This window comes from Tachyglossus aculeatus, chromosome 7 (assembly GCF_015852505.1).
Source record: "Tachyglossus aculeatus isolate mTacAcu1 chromosome 7, mTacAcu1.pri, whole genome shotgun sequence".
Lineage (NCBI taxonomy): Eukaryota > Metazoa > Chordata > Mammalia > Monotremata > Tachyglossidae > Tachyglossus > Tachyglossus aculeatus.
The window spans coordinates 48,180,665-48,207,541 of record NC_052072.1 but is presented as its reverse complement, the minus strand read 5'-3'; the positions used below and the strand labels follow the sequence as shown (position 1 = coordinate 48,207,541).

General features: G+C 40.6%; 1 protein-coding gene across 5 annotated transcripts in view; it reads right to left on the bottom strand.

Annotated features, from left to right (window-relative positions):
- ADARB1 (adenosine deaminase RNA specific B1) overlaps window positions 1-26,877 on the bottom strand; it is a 219,952-nt gene that overhangs the window by 50,160 nt on the left and 142,915 nt on the right. For all 5 annotated transcript variants that reach the window (XM_038748933.1, XM_038748934.1, XM_038748935.1 and 2 more), the window contains 2 exons: window positions 15,629-15,703; window positions 5,327-6,258 (listed from right to left, as the gene is read on the bottom strand). In XM_038748933.1, the coding sequence (XP_038604861.1) occupies window positions 5,327-6,258; window positions 15,629-15,703 (1,007 nt within the window). The remainder of the gene's footprint in view (window positions 1-5,326; window positions 6,259-15,628; window positions 15,704-26,877) is intronic.

Genomic DNA, 26,877 nt, shown 5'->3' with positions numbered 1-26,877 from the left:
AATAAGCAAATACTTAAATTGAGCATTTATCAATGCTAGTGCTCATGAAATAGAATATAAGAATTTAAATAAATCAAGAAAGGAAACAGGTTTTATTTTTATGTCTGTCTCAGATTGTTTACAATGAGAATCCAGGAATGGGTTTCATAAATTGGATTAAGCACGAAATAGAAAAATCCAATTATACATATGCATAAACCTTTTGTCATACAAAAATACTGCAACATGACTTCTAAATTAGCAGGTTTAAAATGATCATCTCATATAAAAATACAATCGCTTATCTAGTACAACACAGCTTGATAATACCATCATCATAAAACCTTGTTGAAAAAGGACTGATTTTCAATAAATAAATCCACAATGTTTGCCAGCTCTCTGACAGCTTTATATCCTCGAGCCAGTACTGTCTATTTCATTTCAAACCGATGAAAACAGATATTTTGGGGAGTCATAGTACATTGCCAGTAAACATGCACAGTGAAAATGATCATTCTATGTCATTTTCTTGTTAAAGAAATATTGTATTGGAATGGCTCTCACATGTCAGAGCCCTCCTTAAACTAAAACATGCCATCCTTTTCTGTATGTGTTCCTTTAGATGATCAACCCTACTCAATAAGGTCCAAAAAGCCACAGGTACCATCACAAAATAAAGGATGACAAATCATCCAAACTGGGAAAATACCCACTTTACCTGTTCGTATTCTGAAATACTGGTGAAAACCCGAACTTAGTCCCAAGTAACTTTTTAACTGTTTGCAATTTGATTCAAAGTGGAATGTGAAAAATTATTTCAATTGTCCGGCCAAAATAACATCATCTTGAACAAAACTCTAATATTTTATGCTTATGATTCACTTTTTATTGATTTTGTCAGCGTTCTGAAAGATATACTAAATACTGGAACTTTAGGGAAAAATTGACTGAAAGTGAATTGAAGGGGTCACTTTTATGGAGCACCTGACTTTGTATTTCTTGGATATGAAATTTTAATTTGATAACACATGACTTGTAATTCACCACAAACTCTAAAAATGGAGGAAGCTATGCTATTATTGTATAAGTGCAACAGGACTTTAAAAAAAAATTAAAATATTTGACTGGAGGTAGGAGGAGAGGGCAAACTGAACTAGCCTGCCAATTCCCACTGAGGAACATTGGTCACCTACACAGAGTAGCCATCTCAAACCTAATCCACAAACGAACTATGACAGATTTTAATTCCTGGAACAAATATTCTAACCAGTCAATAATAATAATATTAACAATATTATTAATGATGATAACAACAACGATGTGCCAGGCACTGTACTAAGTGCTGGGGTGGATACAAGCAAATCGAGTTGGACACAGTCACTGTCCCACAAACTCAGTCTAAGTTGGAGGGATAACAGGTCTTGAGAAATGTAGGCACAGAGATGTTAAGTTACGTGCCCAAGTCCACACAGCAGGCCAGTGACAGAGACAGGACGAGAACCCAGGTCCTCTGACTCCCAGTTCTGGGTTCTTTCCACGAGGCAACACTGCTTCATAAATTACCTCTGAATTATAGATTTCTTCTCATCAAATGCAAGAATATTTTTCTAACGGACTGAACAATTTATTGTCTAACTGGGAAGCAGTATGACCTAGTGAACAGACCATGGGCTTGGGAGTCAGAAGAGCTAGGTTCGAATCCTGACCCCACTACTGGCCTGCTGAATGATCCTGGGTAAATCACTTAACTTCGTTGTGCCTCAGTTTCCTCATCTGTAAAACAGAAATTCAGTATCTTTTCTCCCTCTAGAGTACTTTACCTGTCTCAGCACTTAGTATAATAGTTGGCACATAGTAAGCCAAGAGCTTAACAAATTACCAAGATTATTAACAATTATTTTGATAATAGAAAAGAAATAGGATCTTTAGGCAATTTCTCCCCTAATCAAATCACTTGAAAAAATTAACTACATTTCACTTTACTGTACCTCTGTTACTGGAACTGGGAAGCAGAGTGGCCTATTGACAGCTCCACCGTCTACCTGCTGTGTGCCTTTGGGCAAGTCACTTACCTCCTCTTCGCCTCCGTTTCCTCATCTGCAAAATGTAGATCCAATAACTGTTCGCCTTCCTAATTAGAATGTGACATAGCCTAGTTCCGACCTGATTTTTCTTGTATCTACCGCCTCACTTACAATGCTTAACACATAGTAAGTGCTTAACAAATGCCTACATTGTTACTATTATTATGGCACTTTATATTCAGAAGGGTCAATTGAGATCAGTACACAGAACCCAAAAGTAATTTCACGTGTCCTTCATACCACCCTTCATTGGAAGGTCGAACTACTGACCTGTGGAGATCTGGGGTCAGTTCAGATGAGCACTTCAGGCAAAATTCAGCCTGATTAAATGAATTCAATTACTGGACTGGCTTCAGGCCCATGCATTCCCGAGAGGTGTTTTTCAACTCTAACATAATTGCTGGTCAAATGCAGCACAAAATGCTCTGGTTAATTCTGTGCCCAAGCCAAGAGTGCCAATTTTATTGTTATACTATACTCTTCCAAGTGCTTAGTACAGTGCTTTGCTCAGAGAAGGGCTCAAAAAATACGATTGAATGAATGACTGACTGAATTAACTGTGTGCCCCCTTTCCCTCCTACCCTTCATGAAGCTTCTCTTCAGGTAAAGAGAGACAGTGGGGAGAGGCTCCCCCATGTTATCTCCTCTCCTGGGACACCAAAGAAGCAGAAGGGAAAAGGGAGTAGCCTTTTTATCTACAGTTCATTGTCAGTCCAGGATTTGAGAAAAAGCCCGGCAAAAGCTTCCCCAAGATGTGAAGTTTGTGAGTCAGTATAGAACTGGCACCCTTTTTTTATGCCATTTATTAAGCACTTACTATATGCAAGGCACTGTATTACATGCTGGGGTAGATACAAGCTAATAAGATTGGACACAGTCTATGACCCACAGTCTTAAACCCCATTCTACAGAAGAGGTAACAGAGACACAGACAAGTTTAAATGATTTGCCCAAGGTCACAGAGCAGATAAGCAGATAAACAGAGCAGATAGAGAAGTAGTGTGGCTCTGTGGAAAGAGCAGGGGCTTTGGAGTCAGTGGTCAGGGGTTCAAATCCCATCTCCACCAATTGTCAGCTGTGTGACTTTGGGCAAGTCACTTCAATTTTCTGTACCTCAGTTACCTCTTCTGTAAAATGGGGATTAAGACTGTGAGTCCCCCGTGGGACAGGCCGATCACCTTGTAACCTCCCTGGCACTTAGAACAGTGCTTTGCACATAGTAAGAGCTTAATAAATGCCGTTATTATTATTATTGCTATTATTATTAAACAAGTGGAGAAGCTTGGATAAGAGCCCAGGTCCTTCTACCTCCCAGTCCTGGGCGCTATTCTGCTGCTGAGGTAATGGGTGAGAACGTGGCTGGAGGCATAAGGCATGGCAAGATTCCCACCCTATTTTAGTCTTCCAAGCGCTTAGTACAGTGCTCTGCACACAGTAAGCACTAGTGGATAGAGCACAGGCCTGAGAGTCAGAAGGTCATGGGTTCTAATCCCACCACTCGTCTGCTCTGTGACCTTGGGCAAGTTACTTCACTTCTCTGTGTGTCAGTTACCTCATCCACAAAATGGGGATTGAGACTGTAGCCCCATGTGGGATAATAGGGACTGTGTCCAACCCAATTTGCTTGTATATGCTCCAGTGCTTAGTACAGTGCCTGGCACAAAGCAAGCGCTTAATAAATATCATTATTATAATCATTAATAGCAAATACCACTGACTGACAGGTGAAGGGGTGCTGTTTTACTGCCTGAGAATCTGGAGGTCACTCTTCACTTCCTTCCACAGTGCCCTAAAGAAGGGATGCTTCCTGGGACAAAGTGCAAAGGAGAGTATGAGAGGATGTGGAGAACGGGGTCCCTTTGGACCCCATTCTGCACCTACTCCTCCTTTGTTCCCAGGGCAACTGTCCTACCCATGCTCTCCTACTCTGCTCTGGTCAAATGCATGCTGAAAAATTACACCAAGGCAAAAAAAAGGGTTTTCTTGAGAACCTGGCCGTGGCTATATAATGTTCTTATTTACCCAGGGTGACAGCTCTGCTACTGCGCACTCAGAACTTGTACTGGGGAGCCAAAGCCAACATCTTTAGCTCTCCAGCTCTTAGGGCAGGGCAGCCAGAGATAGCCTTTCACCTCCTCCTGGTCTACAGACCCAGGCTGAACCCAGGCTCCCAGAACCAAACGGGAGTGAGCTGAGAGCCTCTCGGACAGCCTAGCAGGTGGTCATGGGGGGGGGGGGGGGGTGAAAGCTATTATCTGTCCTCAGGTAGCCACCGAGGACGTTTGAATCTCATTTGGTCATTTTCATTGAAAAAAAAAAAATTATGATGGCATTTATTAAGCGCTTACTATGTGCAAAGCACTGTTCTAAGCTCTGGGGAGGTTACAAGGTGAACAGGTTGTCCCACAGGGGGCTCACAGTCTTAATCCCCATTTTACAGATGAGGTAACTGAGACACAGAGAAGTGAAGTGACTTGTCCAAGTCACACAGCTGACAATTGGCAGAGGCAGGATTTGAACCCATGACCTCCGACTCCAAAGCCCTTGCTCTTTCCACTGAGACACGCTGCTTCTATGGCCATTTTACCTATGGATTTTTTTTTAATTGGCATTTGTTAAACACTTACTCTGTGCCAGGCACTGTAGTAAGTGCTGGGATTTGGGGCTGGTGATTTCATCCCAGTCATTATTTTAGAGATGCCATCTTCCCAAGCTACCACTGTGAAATCAGTGATTGGGAAGGATAGGAAGAAGTTAAAATAGGAATGGGTGGAAAGAATTCACTACTGCCTCTTTTCGAGAGCTTCTCTACCTGGACACACTTGGCTGCTAAGCTCAGAAGCTAAGCTTGTCTCCGTTACTTGCTTTTCTGCCCCTTTCATCTTCTCATAATGAGTACCTTCCTAAAGGAATTTTTGAAAAGGTTTTAACTGTAATAATCCGAGGCCATAAAAGCAGCAGTTAAATTAACTGCTTGGGCTCTGATTCAGAGTGACAAATCCAAGTTTTTGTTTTTCTTTTCTCGATTAAAACTGCTCTCATGACTTGGTCCATAGTTCAAGACTTAGAAAATCAAGAGGCAGCCACTCAAATTTCCCTCCGAAACCTGAGGACACTACAGATGCTCTACTGCTGGGGTGAGACGGTCAGCTGCCAAAAACGTCACGGGGAAAAGATGGCTTTAATAACGTGCTCCCCAAATCATTAGAAAACCACCAGTTTACATAGTTTGGTGTTAACGGACATTAGCTGCGTTTTCTCACCTGTGGTAAATGCAACTGGAGTCCCTCACTGGGAATCGGCTGGCGAGATGGGGTCTGATCCAAATGCATGTTGAAAAGTGACGCCAGGGCTGACTGAGCAGCCCGAGCTTTGGCGAGCTTTTTGTTCCTTCCTGAGCCTTCAAAGTTCTGACCGTCCACAGCCACGGACATTACAAAGTTCTTGGCGTGGCTCTCCCCGCTTTCGGAGAGAAATTCATACTTCAGCCCAGGCCGCAGCTCATTCAAGATCATGACGGGGTTTTTCCCGCCGGAGGAAGGGTAGGGTGAAGGGATGGGAAGAGGCGACTGCATTAGACTACTAGCTACGGTGGCTGAGGATAGATGATAGTCCCCACTGGAGCTAAAAGAACCATCTCCATTCGAACCCAAATAAAAGGAACTGTCTGCCTGGTTGGGAGTTTCGAATCCATTGAAAAGCGTATCGGGGAAGTCTGCCTGATCAGACGTAAAGTCCGTGTTTACGGAAAGGGTTCTCCCCATGGCTAGATGCGCCTCAGATGCGTTGGGAAACTGAACAAAAGACCGCAGGGCCTTTTCGGCTGCGTGAAGCTTTGCCTTCTTCTTTGTGGGGCCAGTGCCCTCAAAGGCCTGCCCATTAACTTCGACAGCCATTATGAACATCGGAGCGTGGACTGGGCCTGTTTGGGACAGAAGCTTGTACTGCAAACCGGGCTTAATCTCATTCAGCTGCATGAGGGCATTTTTGGGTAAAACGGGCCCCGGGGTTTTCTTCCTCTTTTTGATACGGTACTTGGAGTGCCCATTGTTGCCCTCCTCCAAGGGGCGTTTCCTGCTGCCGCTTCCAGCACCGTTCGAGAGTTGGGTTCCCTCCCCGGGGTTTTGCACGGTGCTCTCCTTGGGAGGGACGTTGTCTGAGTTGCGGTTTTCCTTAACGTCGATGCTGCTGGAACCTGCGGTGCCCAGAAAGAGTAACTTACAACGCCTTCGTTGCAGGATCTTGTAAATGTAAAATTTATAGATTCCTTTATCTCTCTTTGTAACTGGTTAAAATGATGTGTGCTCACAGATGTTTGTCTGTGCTGGGCGAACGGGAAACCCTCATTTTTAACCCCAGGACCATCAGCATGAATTCCAAATAAGAGTTTGGTAATTTGCTGACTGTCTTGAAAAGTTGGCAAAGGTTCCATTTTGCACCCACAATGCTTTGAGATAAAAGGCCGATTTCTTATCTAAATTTTGTTGCTGGAAATGTACTAGACTACCAAGAAACCACTTACAGCAGTTCATCGGCAATTGGTTGCATGGGATTCCTGCTGAAAGACCCCTCTATTAATAGTATCAATGAAACACATCGGGTCAAGGAAGATGTGAAATTCCATTTTAATTGCATCTTTTCCATTTTATTTAACCTCAGCCACTCGTTGGTTTTCAGCTGAGGTATCATTTAAGGGGGGCAATTTCCTATAAATATGCATTTGTAGGTTAATAGCCCAGCAGGTACTATAGAGTCAATAAAAGTGCTAACTTATTTGATTTGATTCTGACAGTAATCTCAGAAAATTGCATACGTAGCCGATACACGAGCATTCCAACTGCAACACTCGCAAATCATCGGGAGAAAAATATAGCGCCATTTCCCAAGCTTATTCATTTGTGTTACTGAATTTTAATCACCTGGCTGACTTTCTTGCATTTGCATTCCTGATATGCTTCCCGAGGACAAGAATTTTCCATCCCAATTTGACAATTACAAGAATGCAAGGCAGAACTTAAGTAACCCTAAAGCTAACATTTTTTAACTATGCACCCCAAATACTTAATGAATGTTAGCAAATTAATTTCTTACTTCTCTCAAATGTTCTTTCAGATGTATATCATTATTTTCCAGAAGGACAGATCTTAACTTAAAGTGGCTTTTATGGTTAACATAAGGCTTCCTCTCAAAATTAGTTAAATTGGTGCCAATCCTATTGGGCAAATTAATATCATTTTATCTACAAAAAGGAAAAAATCATTTACACTCATTTTAAATTCATTTTTAATAAAAAATTAAGCCCCTTTCCCCCGATTGTATTTAGGGGTATTAAAGCTCCTCGATAAATGCTTATGGGCCCTTGTTTTCCCCTAGTTGAAAGCCTCTAACCTTTTCTGAATAAGATTTCTATCAGTGTTTCTGTTACCTATATAACAACCAAAATTTTAAGTATAAAGTGGTTGAGCAGTAGGAACCATTTCTCCCCCTTCATCTACGAGATTATCTAAATTATGCTAAGTAAACTATCAATCACGCTATATGAAAATTTTTATTAGCTATGACAATTATAAGGCTAAAAATTACTTAATGATTATCAAAGTCTTCAGATTTTCTACTTTAAGGACCTTAAATTTCCAGTGATGCATTTATTCAGTTTGACAGAAGAATAATAAAAAATAATCACAGCTTTAAATAAACCCAAGAAGGAGCCTATTTTTTCCCTGTGAGAGATACGGACTTTTCTTTAAACAAAGCCTTCCCAAAGTATAACTGGCACACACACCACTTCACCCAGTTGACAAAGCTGATGGAATGATTACTAAATTTTCATTTATAACATCCTCCAGCAAAAGCTCGATAGGTTACTCCTTTCGGTGCTCAAAAACAAGAAAAGATCAAAAACAGAGCCAGATGGAGATTTATAACACTGTTAGCAATTTGAGAATACATTACATGCTTTAAAAGAATCAGAAAAGTAAAATTCAGATGTAAAAAAGAGTTCTGGAATTCCAAACTTTGAATGTATTAATCATTAGGAATGCATTTTGATTATAACCTGAAATTATTTACCTACAGTTTTAAGAATGACACCCCCTAGAGACATACGGTCTCATCAAATCTCATATTAGGAGCCCTACAAGATACTTGTTTTCACTGATAAGATGTTGATACATTAATCATACATTTTTCCATATGATTTTTCCTTCAACGTGTTTCTTTTTGGACAAAGAGAATAATGTACTACCTTCAAAATGCCAATTAATTAGGCACTTGGAAGATAAGTGAATGTGACCAGTTCTAGTTTCCTTTCTGGATGAAGCATTTTACCAATATTTTGAACCAAATTACTATTTCAAATAATTAATTCTGTATTGTATTATTTTAAGAGGATCTTGAAAATGGTTCATAATCAGGTTTTGTAAACTCTACACCATAATCACAGACCATGCATTATGAAACTGGACCCTGAATATGGCATATACTGATGTCAATTTAAAAAATAACAGCATTTTCATAAATGATTCTGAACCGACTTCAAATTCTCCACATTTTAACTTTCGCAGCACAGTGAAACGCTGGTAGATTTATTTTGAAGAAATTGTGGTGATAATTAGTTAGGTGGATCCCCTTGCCCCAATAATTATCCAGACAAAATGCTCCCTCCTGAAGCTCCGAGGCCCCAACTGTCCTCTCTTGCCCCGAGAACCCTCCCAACCACTGTCAAGAAAACTGAAATGATCAGGAGTTGGCCGAAGTCTCTCAACAGGCTTCTATCCCTACATCTACACTTATTCCCTCCAGTTGGCTCTCATGAGAACTGTGAGCCCACAGTTGGGTAGGGACTGTTTCTATATGTTGCCAATTTGTACCTCCCAAGCGCTTAGTACAGTGCTCTGCACATAGTAAGTGCTCAATAAATACGATTGATGATGATGACAAGAACACCCTGCCTCTCTGTGCCTTTGATCTCAACCCCACTTGCCTTCTAAGAACATTTGCCCTTACTCTTCTTCCATCCCTGAACATAATCTTCAAATGCTCACTTTCTGTGGGCTCCTTTGCCCCTGTGAACAAGCTCACGCCTTCCCTACGCTAAAAAAAAAAGCCATTTCTGGATCTCACTGCATCCCCCAGCTGTCGTTCCATCTCGCTGCTCCCGTTTATTTGAGAACACTTGTGAAGCGCTTATTGTGTGCCAAGCACTGGACTAAGTGCTGGGGTAGACACAAGATGATCCGGTTTGACACCGTCCAAACCCCCATTTTGCAGATAAGGAAACGGAGGCCCAGAGAAGTTAGGCGGCTAGCCAAAGGTCAACAGCAGACACGTGATAGAGACAGTTTATCTGTGTAAACTCGCCCAAAGGGTTGAGACACTCACTGCTCCATTTTCTTCTCTCCAACTCTCTTACTGACCTTTTACAATCTGATTTCTGTACTTTTCCTCCAATGAGATAGCATTCTCCAAGGTCACCAATGAAATCCTCCCCAAATTGAGCTGGATTTACAATAGGCTAATTCCCCAGGACCTCTCAGCTACTTTTGACACTGTGGACCTCTCTCTTCTCCTAGAAACTCTATTTAACCTTGGTTTTACTGACACGGTTCTCTTGTTCTCCTTCTACTTCTCCAACTGCTCTTTCTGATCTCCTTTACTTGCTCATCTTCTATCACCCTCTATCTCCTCTATCCCTCTAAACTTTGTTCTGGGTCTTCTCTTCCCAATTTTCACTCACTCCTTTACTCCAGCATTCACCTATATGCAGATGACCACCTCATCCATCTTGCTAGCTCCAGCCTCTCTGCAATCATCAATTGATTAATGGGATTTATTGAGCTCTCACTGTATGTGCAGAGCACTGTAATAAATGCTTAGGAGAATACAGTAAAACAGAGTTGGTAGACACATTCCCTGCCCACAAGGAGCTGACACTCTAGAGGAAGCAGCGTGGCTTAGCGGAAAGAGCACGGGCTTGGGATTCAGAGGTCGTGGGTTCTAAACCTGCCTCCGCCGCTTGTCAGCTGTGTGACTTTGGGCCAGTCACAGTTTCTCTGTGCCTCAGTTACCTCATCTGTAAAATGGGGATTAAGACTGTAAGCCCCACATGGGACAACCTGAGAACCTTGTATCTACCCCAGCACTTAAAACAATGCTTGGCACATATTAAGCGTTTAACAAATACCATCATCATTCTTATTATTAGAGGGGGAGACAGACATTAAAATAAATTACAGTTATGTAAATAAGAGCTTTGGGGTTGAGGATGGGGTGAATAGGAAGTGCTTAAGGGGTACAGACCAAAGTGCATGGGCAATGCAAAAAGGAGAGCCCGCTAGACTGTGAGCCTGCTACTGGGTGGGGACCGTCTCTATATGTTACTAACTTGTACTTCCCAAGCGCTTAGTACAGTGCTCTGCACACAGTAAGTGCTCAATAAATACGATTGAATGAATGAATGAATGAGGGAGTAGGGGAAATGAGGGCTTAGTCAAGGAAAACCTCGTGGAAGAGATGTGATTTAAAGAGGGTTTTGAAGGTGGGGAGAGTGGTGGTCTGTCATTTATGAAGGGGGAAGGAATTCCAAGCCAGATGGAGGAGATGGGCAAAGAGTCAGTGATGACGTAGCCAAGATCGAGGTAAAGTGAGTTAAGTTGGTGTTAGAGGAATTGGGCATGCTGGGTTACAGTAATTCAGTGAGGCAAGGTAGGAGGGGGCAAGTTGATTGAGTGCTTTAAAGGTGATGGAAAGGAGTTTCTGTTTGATGCTGAGGTGGATGGGCAACCAGTCGTGAGTGGGGAAATGCGGACTGAGCATTTTTTTGGAAAAAACGACACTGGCAACAGAGTGAATTAAGGACTGGATTGGGGAAAGATAGGAGGCAGGGAGATAAGCAAGGAGACTGATGCAATCATGCACTTCCTCTTTCATTCATTCATTCAATCGTATTTATGGAGTGCTTACAGTGTGCAGAGCACTGTACTAAGCGCTTGGGAAGTACAAGTTGGCAACATCTTGCCTCCAGTACATCTCTACATGTATATCTCCTTGGCGCTTTACATGTTACAAGTAATAATAATAATAATGATGGCACTTATTAAGCGCTTACTATGTGCCAAGCATTGTTCTAAGCGCTGGGGAGGTTACAAGGTGATCAGGTTGTCCCACGGGGGGCTCACAGTCTTAATCCTCATTTTACAGATGAGGTAACTGAGGCCCAGAGAAGTGAAGTGACTTGCCCAAAGTCACACAGCTGACAATTGGCGGAGCCGGGATTTGAACCCATGACCTCTGACTCCAAAGCCCGGGCTCTTTCCACTGAGCCATGCTGCTTCTAATATACAGCGACTCATCTTCCCTCCCAAATCCTCCCTCCATGTAACATTATTATTGCTGCTATTAGACTGTTGGGGGACTGGGGCACAGGGGTTGTGGGGTTTCATAGAAGGAAAGGGGAAATGACATTTCCCAATAGGCAAAGAGGCCGATTCACTACATTTCAGAGCAATAGAGGAGTTGTTGGGCTTTTTTATGGTATTTGTTGAGCACTTACTCTGTGCAGGTCCTGTACTAGACACTTGTGTAGATAACAAGCTAATTAGGTTGGACACAGTTCATAACCCACATAGGGCTCACAGGTTTTAATTCCCCATCTTACAGATGAGGTAACTGAGGCCCGGAGAAGTGAAATGACTTGCCCAAGGTCACAAAGCAGACAAATCGGGGAACCGGAATTAGAATCCAGATCCTTCCGACTCTCAGACCTGCACTCTCTCCACTAGGCTATGCGGATTCTAGGTGAAGTCGAGAAGGTGAAGAGAGCAGGATGGTAAGATAGGACCCGATGGGGAGAGCCTTGAAGTCAAATGTGAGTTTTGATTTGCTGCAGAAAGACAGAGAAAGCCAATGGAGTGTTCTGAAGAGATGAGACATGGGCCATGCAACACTTCAGGAAGATTAATCTGTAATAATTGTGTATCAATTTCTGCTGCTAGACTGTATACTCCTTGAAGATAACTCTAACTGTATTTTACACTCCCTGGTCCTTATTACAGTGAACTGCAAACAGCAGGCACTCAAAAAATACTACTGATTTAGAGCTTCATTCCAGATTAAATCACTATCTTAATCCCAAGATCCTGCTATCTGTGTCTTTCTTATGTCATGTTCTAATTCAATTAAAAATCAAATAACATGAGGCATGATTTGGAATATGCCTCAATTTTAAAATTTTGAATTTCTTCTACTACGAGAAAGGGCACTATTCTTCTAGATATGCTTAATGCAATAAATCAGTTCACTTTGCTGACAATCACTAATCTTTGGAATAGCAAAATATTCTTCAGCATAACTTCCATATGCTCAGGACTGCATTCTATGGGAAACTGAAATGATTTCACCTTAAACTGCTTTTCTTACTTCATTTTTGAAAAAGCATACTCAATCATATGCTCAGCAAAACAAAACCAAAAAACCCCAAAGAGCATCTTGCATAGGAATCTTGACAAAATTGTCATGCCACTCATATTATAGGTATTGATCTTTCAGTTGTAAAAAAAGTGACAAAATCTCGTGGCCTGTGATTTATGAACTAGAAAACAGGATTAAACCACCAACTTGAACAATGTGGAAAAATATGCTTAGAGGGGGCTACATATGGTCCACCATTGATTCCACCTGGCCTTTAACTGAGTCCAGCAGAAATAAGAATCTATATTCTATCTTCATTGCAGATGAAAGGCTAGTTTCAATTTATTTGTATGGAAACAACATTGAGGATTCTTTACACAATAAATGAAAGAACAACAGTATTGACATTATTGTGAACACCAGATATTTAATATGTGTTACCCTCAGTGGTGGCCCTCTAGTCCCAAATAATGGTCCACCCTGGTACTAGCTCTTTTTTGAATTAAAATGCAAATTTATGAGGTCCTACACTAGTTCTTTAACTTTTACGATGAAAGTGGATATATTGATCATTTTGGAACATGCTTAACAGTGGGTCATAAACAATGATCAATCCATACATGTGAAATGATACTGAAAACTGAATATTTGTTTGATGAATTTATGCAAATACAGTAAGGTTCTGTTTTACTGTGCCTATTATTATTCTAATATACAGTGGAGAATCCCTGATGCTCCATTCATTCAGTCATATTTATTGAGCACTTATTGTGCGCAGAGCACTGTACTAAGCCTGAGGCCCTGTTTTAATCCAGAGAAAGGGATGATAGGATGCTTGGGTCCCCTTTTCTAACTCTGTGGAAGGTTCCTTGGACTTGGAACCATTAGACAACAATCTCTCTGAGGGCTGGGGATTATGTTTTCCAACTCTGCTTTACTGTGGTCTCCCAAGTGCTTAGTACAGTGCTCTCCACACTGGAAGCACTCAATAAATAGCACTGATTGCTTGAGCCTCCTGGAACAGCTACCAAATGTCCCAAATGGATCCAGAAGTTCATAGAGCTGGAGAGGAGAATACATATCTCAAATGTTCATTAATTTCCCAAGGTTATTGTGAGGAAAACTGATGAACCAAGGAATTTGGGAACAAATAAAATATGGCTAGATTTTTCTAAATTAGTAATTTTTCATAAAATCTCTCTAGAGAGATACTAATATACATATATACTTATACAACATGCTCAAGAAACAACATCATTCATATTATATTTTTATGCATACAACAATAAGGTAATCCACTCCCTTGGAAAAGAGTAACTCTAGAGAATTCAGGGTCATAATTAGACTTCAGTGTCAGAATTCTAAAAAAGGGTTAAATTGTTTTTCATTATTTTATCCAGTATCAACCTAGAATTATTTCCCATTTGCAATATTGAACTCTCATACTATGGGGAATAAATATAATTACAGCTCAGGCATTAATACTCTGATGTACTGCAACAATAACTTAGCAATATTAAAGAAACAAAAGGAAAACCATTTAAAATAACAGCCAAAACACAAACATTTAAGCCAGGTAAATTAGAAAAATATTATGTGAAAAAGGGGCAATATCCAAGTCACAACAAATACAGAATAATGATTTCTCTTAAAAATGTGGGATATAACCCAGGTGGCGTTCTTATTCTTCTTAGGTTTTCCCATTCATCCACCAACATCCAATATGAGCATTACTGCTGTGGTTACTCCTTCTACGGAATGAGGCATATCTGTTGTTTACGACAGGAGACATTACCATCATCATGTGTTAGAAAGTTTTGTTTTATGAAAAAAGAATGGGCGAAGGGCATTTTCTCCTAGTTTCCCTTATTTCTGAATGCAAAGAGATTAATGGAACATTTTTTTTCCTATGTAATATATTAAAAACTACAGAAAGTTCATCAGCTCTACCTCTATGCATTTTACACCGTTTTCACATCAAGAGAAAACGAATGGGGTCATTCGCCGGTTTCTGTACTTTGAGCTAGAAGATATTTTTTTCTTTAAATATGAGAATGTATCAATTTGACTTTTACATTTAGAGTTATTCATTTGGGGGAGGAAAAATCCATCAATAATAGCTTCAATCTATCCTCCACACAATGAGAATGTTTTAATGGGATTAGCTTGAAAATTACTCTCAAAAATCATATTTGAATAGTAAAAATGCATAATTTGACTTTAAGACCAAATAAGAATATGAGAAACGAATACTACCCTTCTCTTACAACTTTAATGAATACCATATTGGTAAACTGAGAAAATACTGTTTCTGTCAACCCTGAGGTGATTTAATACTATGTCTATATGGATAAAGTTCCTTGGTAGAGCAAAAAATACCTCATCAAGGTAAAGCTAGAACCCTTAAGGGAAAATACTACAGTTCCAAGCTAATTCGAATACTTCAGGTAATCTTGGCCAATGTGAACACTTTTCTGAAGATAATATCAACGTTAGCAATATAATTCTGTAATTCTTGTGGGTCCAAATAGAGAGCGGGGACTAACAATGAACAAAGAAACAAAGCAATGCTTTCAGAGAATCAAATTAAAATGGCAATCTGTGTTTAGAAAATGAATCTGAAAAAGTATAACACTAAATACATGTTTACAATAATATACAAAAAAATAGCAATGGGAATCTCACACCTCAAATCATTAACTATGCGTTGGCCAAAAAAAGCCGTAATTATTACACCAGCTCAGTTATAGTTTTGCTGTGGGTCATGTGGAAGTTAGCCAGTGTCAATGATAATACATTATCCCTTAAAAAAAGCTGTTATAATTCTGCAAATTTAGCAGAGTGAACGTTCCTTTCTCTGAGAAGCTGGGACAGTTATGCAGGTCCTCCTGTTTCAACCTCTATGATGGTATGCTGGCTCCATGATTTTAAAATGGAGGATCAAAACAGGCTGGGGGGAAACATCCATGTTACATAAGAATACCTTTCATTATAGCTAATAACACGAATGATTAATAATGTAATATCTTCAGATTTGAAAGCCGGCCCCACCCAATAAGGAATCACATCCACATCATGAAGTCGGCCCTTCAAAACTATAAAACCATTATTCCAGAAAATTAGCTAATTTTACTACATCATATATAGCCAGATCTTACTCATATTTTCTTCATCATCTATATCCATAGTGAAATACTTTTGTTGGTTTCTTGATTGAAGGAGATTGCTTCTATCTGGAAAAGAGCAAGAAAATGGACTGTTATATTCAGGTAGATAAAAAATTTGGAAACAAGTGAAAAAACTAGAAGAGAATAATTTCAGAAAATACTTTGGAGTTTGTATGACAGTAAAAATAAGCATAGCACATAACAATAAGAAAATCCAAACTCAAATGTATGTTCTACCTTTTTGATCACTCGCTTCCATCACCTTTCTTCTTTTTTCCCAATTTTGGACACTACACATCTCTACACTGTAAACTCATTGAGGGCAGGGATTGTGTCTACCAACTATTGTATCGTAGAAGACTCAGTCTAAGATCTGGGAGCAGGGAGATGGAGCAATAGCTGGAGGGGCCCGGAGGGCTGAGAGGAGGCTTTTTGAGAATGGGCTTTTTAATCCTCTTTAAAAGGTAGACGGGACAGAGAGATTGAATTGTGCTAAGAGCTAAGCAGTGCGGCTCAGTGGAAAGAGAGTGGGCTTGGGAATCAGAGGTCATGGGTTCTAATCTCAGCTCCGCCACTTATCAGCTGTGTGACTTTGGGCAAGTCACAACTTCTCTGAGCCTTAGTTATCTCTTCAATAAAATGGGGATTAAGACTGTGAGCCCCACCTGGGACAACCTGATCACCTTGTATCTCCCCCCCCACCAGTGCTTAGAACAGTGCTTGGCACATAGTAAGCGCTTAACAAATACCAAAATTATTCTTCTAGACTGTGATCCTGTTGTATGGTAGGGACCGGCTCTATACGTTGCTGACTTGTACTTCCCAAGTGCTTAGTACAGTGCTCTGCACACAGTAAGCGCTCAATAAATACTCAAAGATTGAATGAATCGTGAGAGGTTGAAATTAACACGGAAGGAGGGGAGGACAATAGGAGTGAGTGGCTTTGGGAGGTGAGTGGGGGTAGGGTCAGAGGCGCCGACGGAGGTGGTGAATTTAGGGGGCAGGTGGGAGATCTCCTCTTGAGAAACAACTGGAAAGTGGGAAAGGGAAAGATGCTACAGGAGGGTGCTGTAATCCACAATGGAGTGAGTAAATCAGGTAGAAGCCTGCCTAAATTTCACACTGTTACATAATACCAACATCATATGAGGAAGCATAATCTACTTAGTTTAGAACAGTGCTTGAAGTATAGTAAACGTGTAACAAATTCCAGGGCTATTACTATTATTGTTCTCTGCTGCTAAAGGTCGTTACAGTAACCATTCTGCCTCCCTTCTGAGAATCAAAGGTGGGGTCAAGGTCTCCCTGCAATAAATTTCAACTCCACTTTCTTATATTGTGAGGACCCTCCCCTCGCACAAGGACAGAACTACCTATGTATTCTCTCTCCATTTATTCATTCATTCAGTTGTATTTACTGAGCACTTACTATGAACTTGTCAGCTGTGTGACTTTGGGCAAGTCACTTGACTGCTGTGTGCCTCAGTTCCCTCATCTGTACAGTGGGGATTAAAACTGTGAGCCCCACATGGGACAACCTAATCACCTTGTATCTCCCCCAGCACTTAGAACAGTGCTTTGAACATAGTAAGTGCTTAACAAGTGCCAACATTATTATTATTATTATTACAAGGCACTGTACTAAGCACTGGGGAGTGGACAATACAAAAACACACACATTCCCTGTCTACAATGAGCTCCCAGTGCTTAGTACAGTGCTCTGCACCCAATAAGCACTTAATACTATTACTACTACTATTATTTCAGTCAACTCCTGATTATTTAAGAGCTGATTATCCAGTTGGCAATTATCAGTGCCTCTCAGAGGTTTTTCTTCCTACCTTTAATTTGTGTTCATTTGACTACACCTAAGTATTTCTTACTGACTGTTGGAAGCTGAAAAGAAATCAAGTAACTCGGGTACATTTAATCGGGGAGAAAGCTGAAACTACTAATTAAAATATGGAAGATTATTTGTGGAATTCATTTACTTCATAAATATATGTATAGCCAATTTCATACCATCCCTGTCTCCAATTACTAGTATCTGAATGCTGACTGAATCAAGTTTCCTAAATTAGACACAGTATGAAAAATTGGATGACCTTTTATAAGAAGGTTATAATCTAACAATTTGGTCTCATTTAAACACAAACATATTTAAAATAAATTTGATGCTATAATGCAGACAATAGTCTTTCTGCTTGTAACCTAATTACTGAGACAGGAATGTGATCTGAAATAATCCATTTTATCTCTGTGGAAGAACATGAAAACTAATAAGACCTACATTAAAATACTGTACTGACAGAATGCTAATTAAAAATGGGAAAGCCAATGCAGCGTGGAATCTTTTCATCACAAACTTAATAATACATATGGATAACATTATACTTTGGTCCTGAAAGTAATTTGTTTTATCATCAACCTCTAACTGAAAAGGAATCATTTGGTCATTAATGAATGCTATTTTCCTCGGTGTCTGAATACCAAAGAAAAATGATTCCTTTCAAAAGAACCTGAACAACACCTAGCAGAGACGGGGGCTGACAGATAAGGCAAATTCTGCACTGTCCGAGCTTCTAGAATCCAAAAGCAGGGTCGATAGCATATACCGTCAACTACTTCTTAGATATATTTTATTATAATGGCCATTCCTTATGCTTAGTTTCCGTCAAGTCGATGCCAATATGTTCTCTAATTTCATGGTATGCAATGCAAGCTCAGAATACCCTTCCAGTGTTTCCAGGATTACCTTGTTTTCTTTCAGGACCTCAACATCACCCTTGAAAAATACAACCTAAGTCATTCTGGGTTGAAAGATCTTATTGCCTGAACAGATAATATTTGTTTGGGGCAGGAACCGAGGGCGAAGGGTAGTTTGATATATGGGGAGGGTGAAAGCCTGGAATAAAGCGACCTTATGGTTGTGGCAGAACTATTGAAAGGGGGGACAAACGGTTCTGTAGAGAAGGTTATTAGGGAATAAAAATAGGACAGCAGCAGCATCAGCAGCAGAAGTCATTATCTCTATGACAACAAAGGTAATGACACTGTTTGAGGGCTCCATTTCAATCATCGATCAATGATATTCATTGACTGCTTAGTGTGTGCAGTCAGTCAATCACATTTACTGAGTGCTTACTGTATGTGGAGTGCTTTGCTACACACAGCACTGTACTAAGCGCTTGGGAGAGAACCAATATAACAGAACTGGCAGACACATTCCCTGTCCATAATGAGTTTACAGTCTTGCTTTTTTGAAGTGCTTGATTTGAAATGAAACTGTTGATGCTGCTTACCTTACCTTAATATCATTCACATGTCAGTGACACACAATATCTATACAATTTCTATTCAAACACACACACACACACACACTCAGCTGTGAATGAGACTACATATCAACAGAACAAATACTAGCTATCCTTTATGCCTGATGAAGATGCTATGTTATCAGTGTGCATCCTGTGCTTCAAAAGACAGTTGATGACCAACCAACAAGAAGCAGTGTGGCCTACTGGATAGATTATGGGCCCCAGAATCAGAAAGACCTGGGTTCTAATCCTGGCTCCACCACTTGCCTGTACCTCCGTTCCTTCATCTGTAAAATGGGGATTAAGACTGTGAACCCATTGTGGGTCATGGACTGTGTCCAAACTGATTAGCTTGTATTTATCCCAGTGTTTGGTACAGTACCTAGCCCACAGTAAGCATTTGAACAAATACCATAAAAAGTCTTGTCCACACTAGGCATATGAATGGACTGCCTTCATTGAGTTTTGACCTGGAAGTATGTGGAGTTGAGAGCACTCGATCACCCCGAGCACAGAGGAGGAATGAGGGAGATCAGGAGTCTGGATCAGGCCCTGAATAGATGTTCAACAGTGGCTGAGGGAGATTATTTCCTGAGACAAAATAATGGTCAGCCACTGCTTTGTTCAGAAGAATTTACTACCAACGAATGCAAGGGATGATTCTCATTCAAACCCCAAACTCCGGAGTAAATACAAAACCAGAAGGCAGGCCCTTTATTGGCTGATTAACTCTCAAGGGCTGTTTAGGGAAAAAAGAGGTTCCTTACCCTGCAGAATGGAGCCTAAGTTTCAGAGCATGGGGAATTTTACTCTAAAGCCTTATCTTGAAAAAGGATGTAGATGGAAAACGAATAATTACACTGTGAAGCCTTAGCAATCAATCCATCAATCAATCGATGGTATTTATTAAGGGCTTACTGTGGGTAGACTTTTCTCCCAGGAATCGATCGAGCAATGAAACAGTGTGGTGTAGAGGAAATAGCAGCCTGGGAGTCAGAAGGACATCAATTCTAATCCCAGCTCTGCCACTTGTCTGCTGCGTGACCTTAGACAAGTCACTTCACTTCTCTGTGCCTCAGTTAACTCATCTATAAAATGGGAAGACTGTGAGCCCTATGTGGGATATGTACTGTGTCCAACCTTGTATCTACCTGCCTTGGCGTTATCCTTGACTCCTCTCTCTCAATCAATCCACATATGCAATCTATCACTAAATCCTCTCAGCTCAACCTTCACAACATAGCTAAAATCCGTCCTTTCCTCTCTAGCCAGACTGCTACAAAATTAGTCTATGCATTTATCCTATCCTGCCTAATTACTGTATCAGCCTCCTTGCTGACCTCCCTGCCTCCTTTTTCTCCCCCTTCCAGCCTATTCTTCACTCCATGTCTGGATCACTTTTCTACAAAAACATTCAGTTCATGTTTCCCCACTCTTCAAGAACCTCCAGTGGCTACCCACGCATCACACAGAAACTCCTTACCATGGGCTTTAAAACACTCAATCACCTTGCCCGCTCCTACCTCACCTCACTATTCTCTTACTACCACCCAGCCCGCACGGTTTGCTCCACTAATGCCAAACTACTTACTGTACCTTGATCTCGTCTCTCTTGCTGCCGACCACTTGCCGACATCCTGCCTTTGGTCTGGAACACCCTCCCTTTTCATATGTGACAACCAATTGCTCTCCCCACCTTCAAAGCCTTACTGAAGGCACATCTCCTTCAAGAGGCCTTCTCTAAGCCCTCACTTTTCCCACTCCCTTCTGCATCATCCTGACTTGCCCCCTTAGTTCACCTCCCCCACTCCCAGTCCTACAGCACTTTGTACATAGCCTTTTCTTTCCTTCCTTCCTTCCTCCCTCCTTCTTTCCTTCCTTCCTTCCTCCCTGCCTCCCTCCCTCCCTTCTTTCTTTCTTTTAATGTCTGTCTCCCCTTCTAGACTGTAAGCTCACTTTGGACAGGGAATGTGTCTGTTATATTGTTGTATTTTACTCCCCCAAGCTCTTAGTACAGTGCCCTGCACATAGTAAGCTCTCAATAAATACAAGTGATTGACTGATATATTGATTACCCTGGCACTCACTGCAGTGCCTGGCACATAGTAAGCACTTAACAAGTACCATAAAAAAACCAAAAAACAAATTTAAAAAACCCACAAACAAAAACCCAAAGAGGCTTCTAACCATGTAGAGACTGTTTCCAGAAGCAACACAATCAGAAACTCTGCATTACAGAGCTAGGACTGTAAACTTTTTTTTATGATACTTGTTAAGCACTTACTATGCCAGACACTGTACTAAGCGCTTGGCTAGATACAAACTAATCAGGTTGGACATATTCCATGTCCCTCACGGGGCTCACGGTTTTATTCCCCATTTTATGGATAAGGTAACTGAAGCACAGAGAAGTTAAATGACTTGCCCAAGGTCACTCAGACAGGTGGTGGAGCCGGGATTAGAATCCAGCTCCTTCTGATTCTCAGTCCTGTGCTCTATCCACTAAGCCACACTGCTTCTTGTTATGAGCAGGAGAATGTGTCCGCTAATTCTGTAGTATTATGCTCTCCCAATTGCTTAGTACAGTTAAGTACGAGAAGCAGCGTGGCTTAGTGGCAAGAGCCTGGGTTGGGAGTCAGAGGTTGTGGGTTCTAATCCTGGCTCTGCCACCTGTCTGCTGTGTGACTTTGGGCAAGTCACTTAACCTCTCTGGGCATCAGTTACCTCATCAGTAAAATAAGGATTAAGACTGTGAGCCCCACGTGGGACAACCTGATTACCTTGTAATCTACCCCAGTGCCTAGAACACTGCTTTGCACATAGTAAGTGCTTAACAAATACCATTATTACTATTATTATTATTACAGTGCTCTGCACACAGTAAGTGCTTAATAAATATGACTAAATGAAAAATACCATTGACTGATTGATTGAGGAGAAGAAAGCAAGCTCCAGTTTTGGCCCCTCCGTGAAAACTTTGGGAGATTGGCTCTGCTGAGAAAAGCTAGTTACTACTGTGAAAGGCCCTTTGCCTACTCTTTTCCTTCACTTTTCTACAATTCCCCTGACAATCTTCTCTGGTGGCATGTTTGGAAATCAAACAGCTCTCAAACACTGAGTGCAGTACAGCACTGCCTAAAAGTCGATACATAGCTATGTACTGAAAATTAGCCCGAAGAAAACCAAGTGAGAAAGCCTGCTTTTCAGCACTTTTCCCAGTGCCAGCTCTGAGCCAATTCAGTATCAAATGGCAAGGTAAGCTCCCGAACAAGGAGGGAATGCAGCAAACTCAAAAGCACCGAGATGCTGATCATGACTATTATGATTGCATTTTTAAGCGCTTACTATGTGCAAAGCACCGTGCTGGAAGAACGAGCAAGATTCCCAATTAGCGGATATGAATGAGGACCTAAAAAGAGGTCCAGGCAAGGAGGGAGGGCAGAATAAGAAGTCTGAAGACGTAGTGAAGTACAGTCTACAATAAGGTGCTAGAGTAGTGGTCTGATGGGAGACCACTGCAATAGGGAGAACACCTTGACACATAGCAATTGGGATAACGTTTGCTCTCCCTGGAGAAGAAGCTTCCCTACTATTACTATGCAAGCTCCTGTGAGCAGGGACTGTGCCACTTTTTTGTCTGGTACTTCACACAGGTTTGGCACAATGCACTGCACCTGATGGGTGCTAAATAAATAATACTACTGGTAGGCAGACTGGGATACTAAAAAGGCAGTGTTGAAAATGGTGACAAATTCTGCCAACCGGCTTTACAAGCACACAATGTGGGAGGGATTCCAGTCGTGAATAAACCCTATCAGTCACATCAATCAATCAACTGCATTTATTGTGCGCTTTCTGTGTGCAGAGTACTCTACTAAGAGCCTGGGAGAGTACAATATTACAGAGTTTGTAGACACGCTCTCTGCCCACAATGAGCGTACAGTATAGAGTCATAACTACACAGATACATGGAATTGCATGATCAGGAGCATCATATTTGAAAATGATGGACTGCACACACAGTTCCAGACAAATGTCAGAAAACATTCATTCAATCGTATTTATAGAGCGCTTTCTGTGTGCAGAGCACTGTACTAAGCGCTTGGGAAGTACAAGTTGACATGAAATAAAATGGAATATTCTCAGACTCAGCTTTCTCCCATGCTGAAGTGAAATGATATGAAATCTAGACAAGAAGAAACTATGAGAATTCAAAGAGACTTTCAAGAGAAGTTTGGATAAATTCACAGGTGAATCGTCTACAATGGGTCATCAGTGGGAAAGTTAAGGATGAAAAACCAAGGGTGTTTGATTTATATCTTTATCTCTTTAACCATCAAAATGGATGTCAAGGAGGGTAATCACCTCATGATTCCTACCAGCATTCTTCTGGCACTGTCAGGACAGAATAATGAGCTGGATGAATCAATTCTTATAGTCTTGAATTACCTTTCCCTGGAGGATTATCAAAGTCCTTTTTAAATAAAGATATTAACAAATCCAAGACACAAGCGAGTTTGACATATCTATTCTGATAAAGTAGCAGTCAGGTTGTTTTTTGATGCTTTTCACTCAGAACCCACAGCACCTCAACACTCAGATTAAGTGAACTCAGTAAAATAAAGAAATGCACGAGGCAATGGCAAGCCAATTTAACATAACCCTTGGCTGGCATATAATGAAACCTTGGAAATCAGGCTGAACTAGGGATGACCCTTTAGTTTAACATTATCTCAAAGGAAGATAGGGCCAGCTTAAGTTTTGGGGTGATTAAGGCTTGAACCAGAATGCCATTTTTCTCCTACTACCCATTTAGGAGCTAGGACCATGTGACGGAGAGGGTTACCAAGAGACAAATAATTAACTTCCCACCCCTACCTATCCCTCTCTGGGCACTCCATCCTTTCACACTTGGCTTCATGGATAAGAGTGCAGGAAAAGGATGCCGTTGATGAGAAAACCCTACCTATACTTTCTCCTCTCACACACCTCTCTCAGCCTCACAGCGCATATGTACAAATCCATAAAATATATTTATTTGGATTAATGTCTGTCTCTCCCTCTAGACTGTAAGTTAGTTGTGGGCAGGGAACATGTCTACCTACTCTGCTATACTGTATTTCCCCAAGAGTTTAGTATGGTACTCTGCACACAGTCAGCACTCAATAAATACAACTGATTGATTGATAGATAAGTGCTCCTCATTAATCAATCAATTAACGAATCAACAGTATTACTGAGCCTGTACTGGACCCCAAACTCCAAAGAAGGGCCAGCAATTGGAAGGTAGAACCTATCCAATATAGCTGTTTCTAGGATTTTATGTCTCCATTCTAGGTCAGCTAGATATGACACTTTCAATTCTCACAGCTGGCAGAGGGACAAGCAGCCCACTTGGGCTACACTGACATTAGCTTTGTTCTGATAATTAGCTAAGCGCAACAATCATCTCTGACTCTACAAAGACACAGCTCCTGTCTCCTGAGAGTTTATCAAAAATGATGACACACATATATACTCAAAGCCATATGTTCCCAGAGTCACCCTTAGCATTTATACACATACTGATTTACACATTTTACTATTTATGCAAGTATTCATTTAAACATCTTTCCCTTCCCTTATTCCTCCTAACTGAAAATAATTTGGGGAATCTCCCTCTTTAGATTATAAACACCTTAAGGGCAGGGATTGTCTCTTTTCCCTCTCTTGTAATATCCCAAGTGCTTAGCACAGTGTTCTGTGCACAGTAGGCTCTTCAATAAATACCACTGTTTAATTCATCCATTCATTTTAACTTCAGTTCAAAATTTTGCATTACTTGCATACAAATGGACTTTAGATGGGTAAGCTGTACTTACCTGGAAGAAAAGACATCTTATTTCACTTCATCCTTCACTTCATTTGCGGTTAGACCTATCTCTCAGCCTGTTTGAATTACACTTTGAAATCAAACTGGAAAGTGCCATGGCACACATGAAGAGGAAAAGCATATAGGTCAAAATGGAATGAGAGGGGGAAATTCGAGAAGGCAGAAAAGAGGGCTGGGAGAAAGCTCACTTGACTAGAGTCAAAGAAACAAGAAAAGAAGAAGAGAAGCAGTGTGGCTCAGTGGAAAGAGCAAGGGCTTGGGAGTCAGAGGTCATGGATTCTAATCCTGCTTCCGCCACTTGTCTGCTGTGTTACTTGGGGCAAGTCACAAAGTAACTGTGGGACAACCTGATTACCTTATTCTCACTCAGTGCTTAGAATAGTGCTTGGCACATAGTAAGCACTTAACAAATACCATTATCATTATTATTATTATTATTATTATTATTCAGAAAGCCAGCAAGGTGACAATGGCCTGGGCAGGTAAGTGGAAAATCCTGGAAAAGGATGCCTATGGAATGGTACTGTGCCCAGTACTTGTGGGCACTCAATAAATACTTGGCGATGTCTGCCTAATTTTAGTGGAAAGAATCACATTGGGCCATCCACTGACCCCACAGACATACACATGCTTATTTTAATTTTATGGCTATTTAATTACAATTCACTCTTTGTACCATATTTAATCAATCAATCACTTGTATTTATTGAGTGGTTACTGTGTGCACAACGCTGGACTAAGAACCTGGGACAGTACAATATAACGGTTGGTAGATGCATTCCCTACCCACAAGGACTTTACAGTCTAGAGGGGAAATCTAACTAGATGAGTAGATCATTTATTTTGCAATAATCCATTATATATAACAAATTGAATCCAAAACAGCAATCAATCATATTTATTGAGCTCTTACTGTGAATAGAGCACTGTATTAAGCACATGGGAAAGTACAATACAGCAGCGTTGGTAGACACCAATCCCTGCCCATAACAAACTCAAGAGTCCAGAGGGGGAGACAGACATTAATATAAATAAATTATGGATATGTACATAAGTGTTGTGGGGCTTAGGGAGGGGGTGAATAAAGGGAGCAAATAAAGGGAGACACAGAAGGGAATGGGAAAAGAGGAAATGAAGGCTTAGAGAAAGCCTCTTGGAGATGTGCCTTCAATAAGACTTTGAAACATCACATATATTGGCACCCATTGAGATGGATAGCTACTTTTGCATCCTAACATTTACACTTTTAATTACAGATGACTATTTTCGAAATTTAGAAAATAAGGGGCAGAAAGCATCAATAGATGAAATATAAACAAATTCACATACATACACCTCTTTCTTCCACCAACTAAAATCCGTTATTTTAAACAAATCCTCTAAACCAAAGAACAACGCTAAATTTGCTTCTTTGCTTCCCTCTGAATTTTGCTATACAAAATATGTGCATTTAATCTGCAGTGCAGACTGAGAATCTGACCACCTTCTTATGGACGATTCTCTTTAAGTGGATGACAATTTTCTTACAAAAAACTCCAAGACCGAGACAAGGTTTTACAAAATGCACATAATGACCAAAAATAAACTACAGCAATCATCTAACATAAAAGCAGGAAATAGTGAAGAAACAGTTATATTATACACTATGCTTCAGCTTTAAAAAAAATCCCTGTCCTTACTGAGTGTTCTCTCTCCCAGCTGAAAATAAAAAGGGTAATAAACTTATGGCTTCAAAATGATTCGCTTTACCACAGGGGGACAATAACCAGCATTCATACTGTAAGCATTAAAAAAAATCAATATAATGAAAAGAGAAAAAAAAGGGAATTGATTTAGAAGTTGCTCAAATGCTATCGTTAAACCATCATTTTATAAGCAACTCTTGTTTCAAGAAGCTGCTACAGTCTAGAAAATGTAATTGCTTTTATTATTACTTGGCAATAATATCTATTAAAGTGGTAGGAAAAACAATCTTACACCATGTGCAGCTAAAGATCTAATTGCTCAGTTTAACTGAAAACCACTATGTCAAAAGGAGACTGGATAAAACC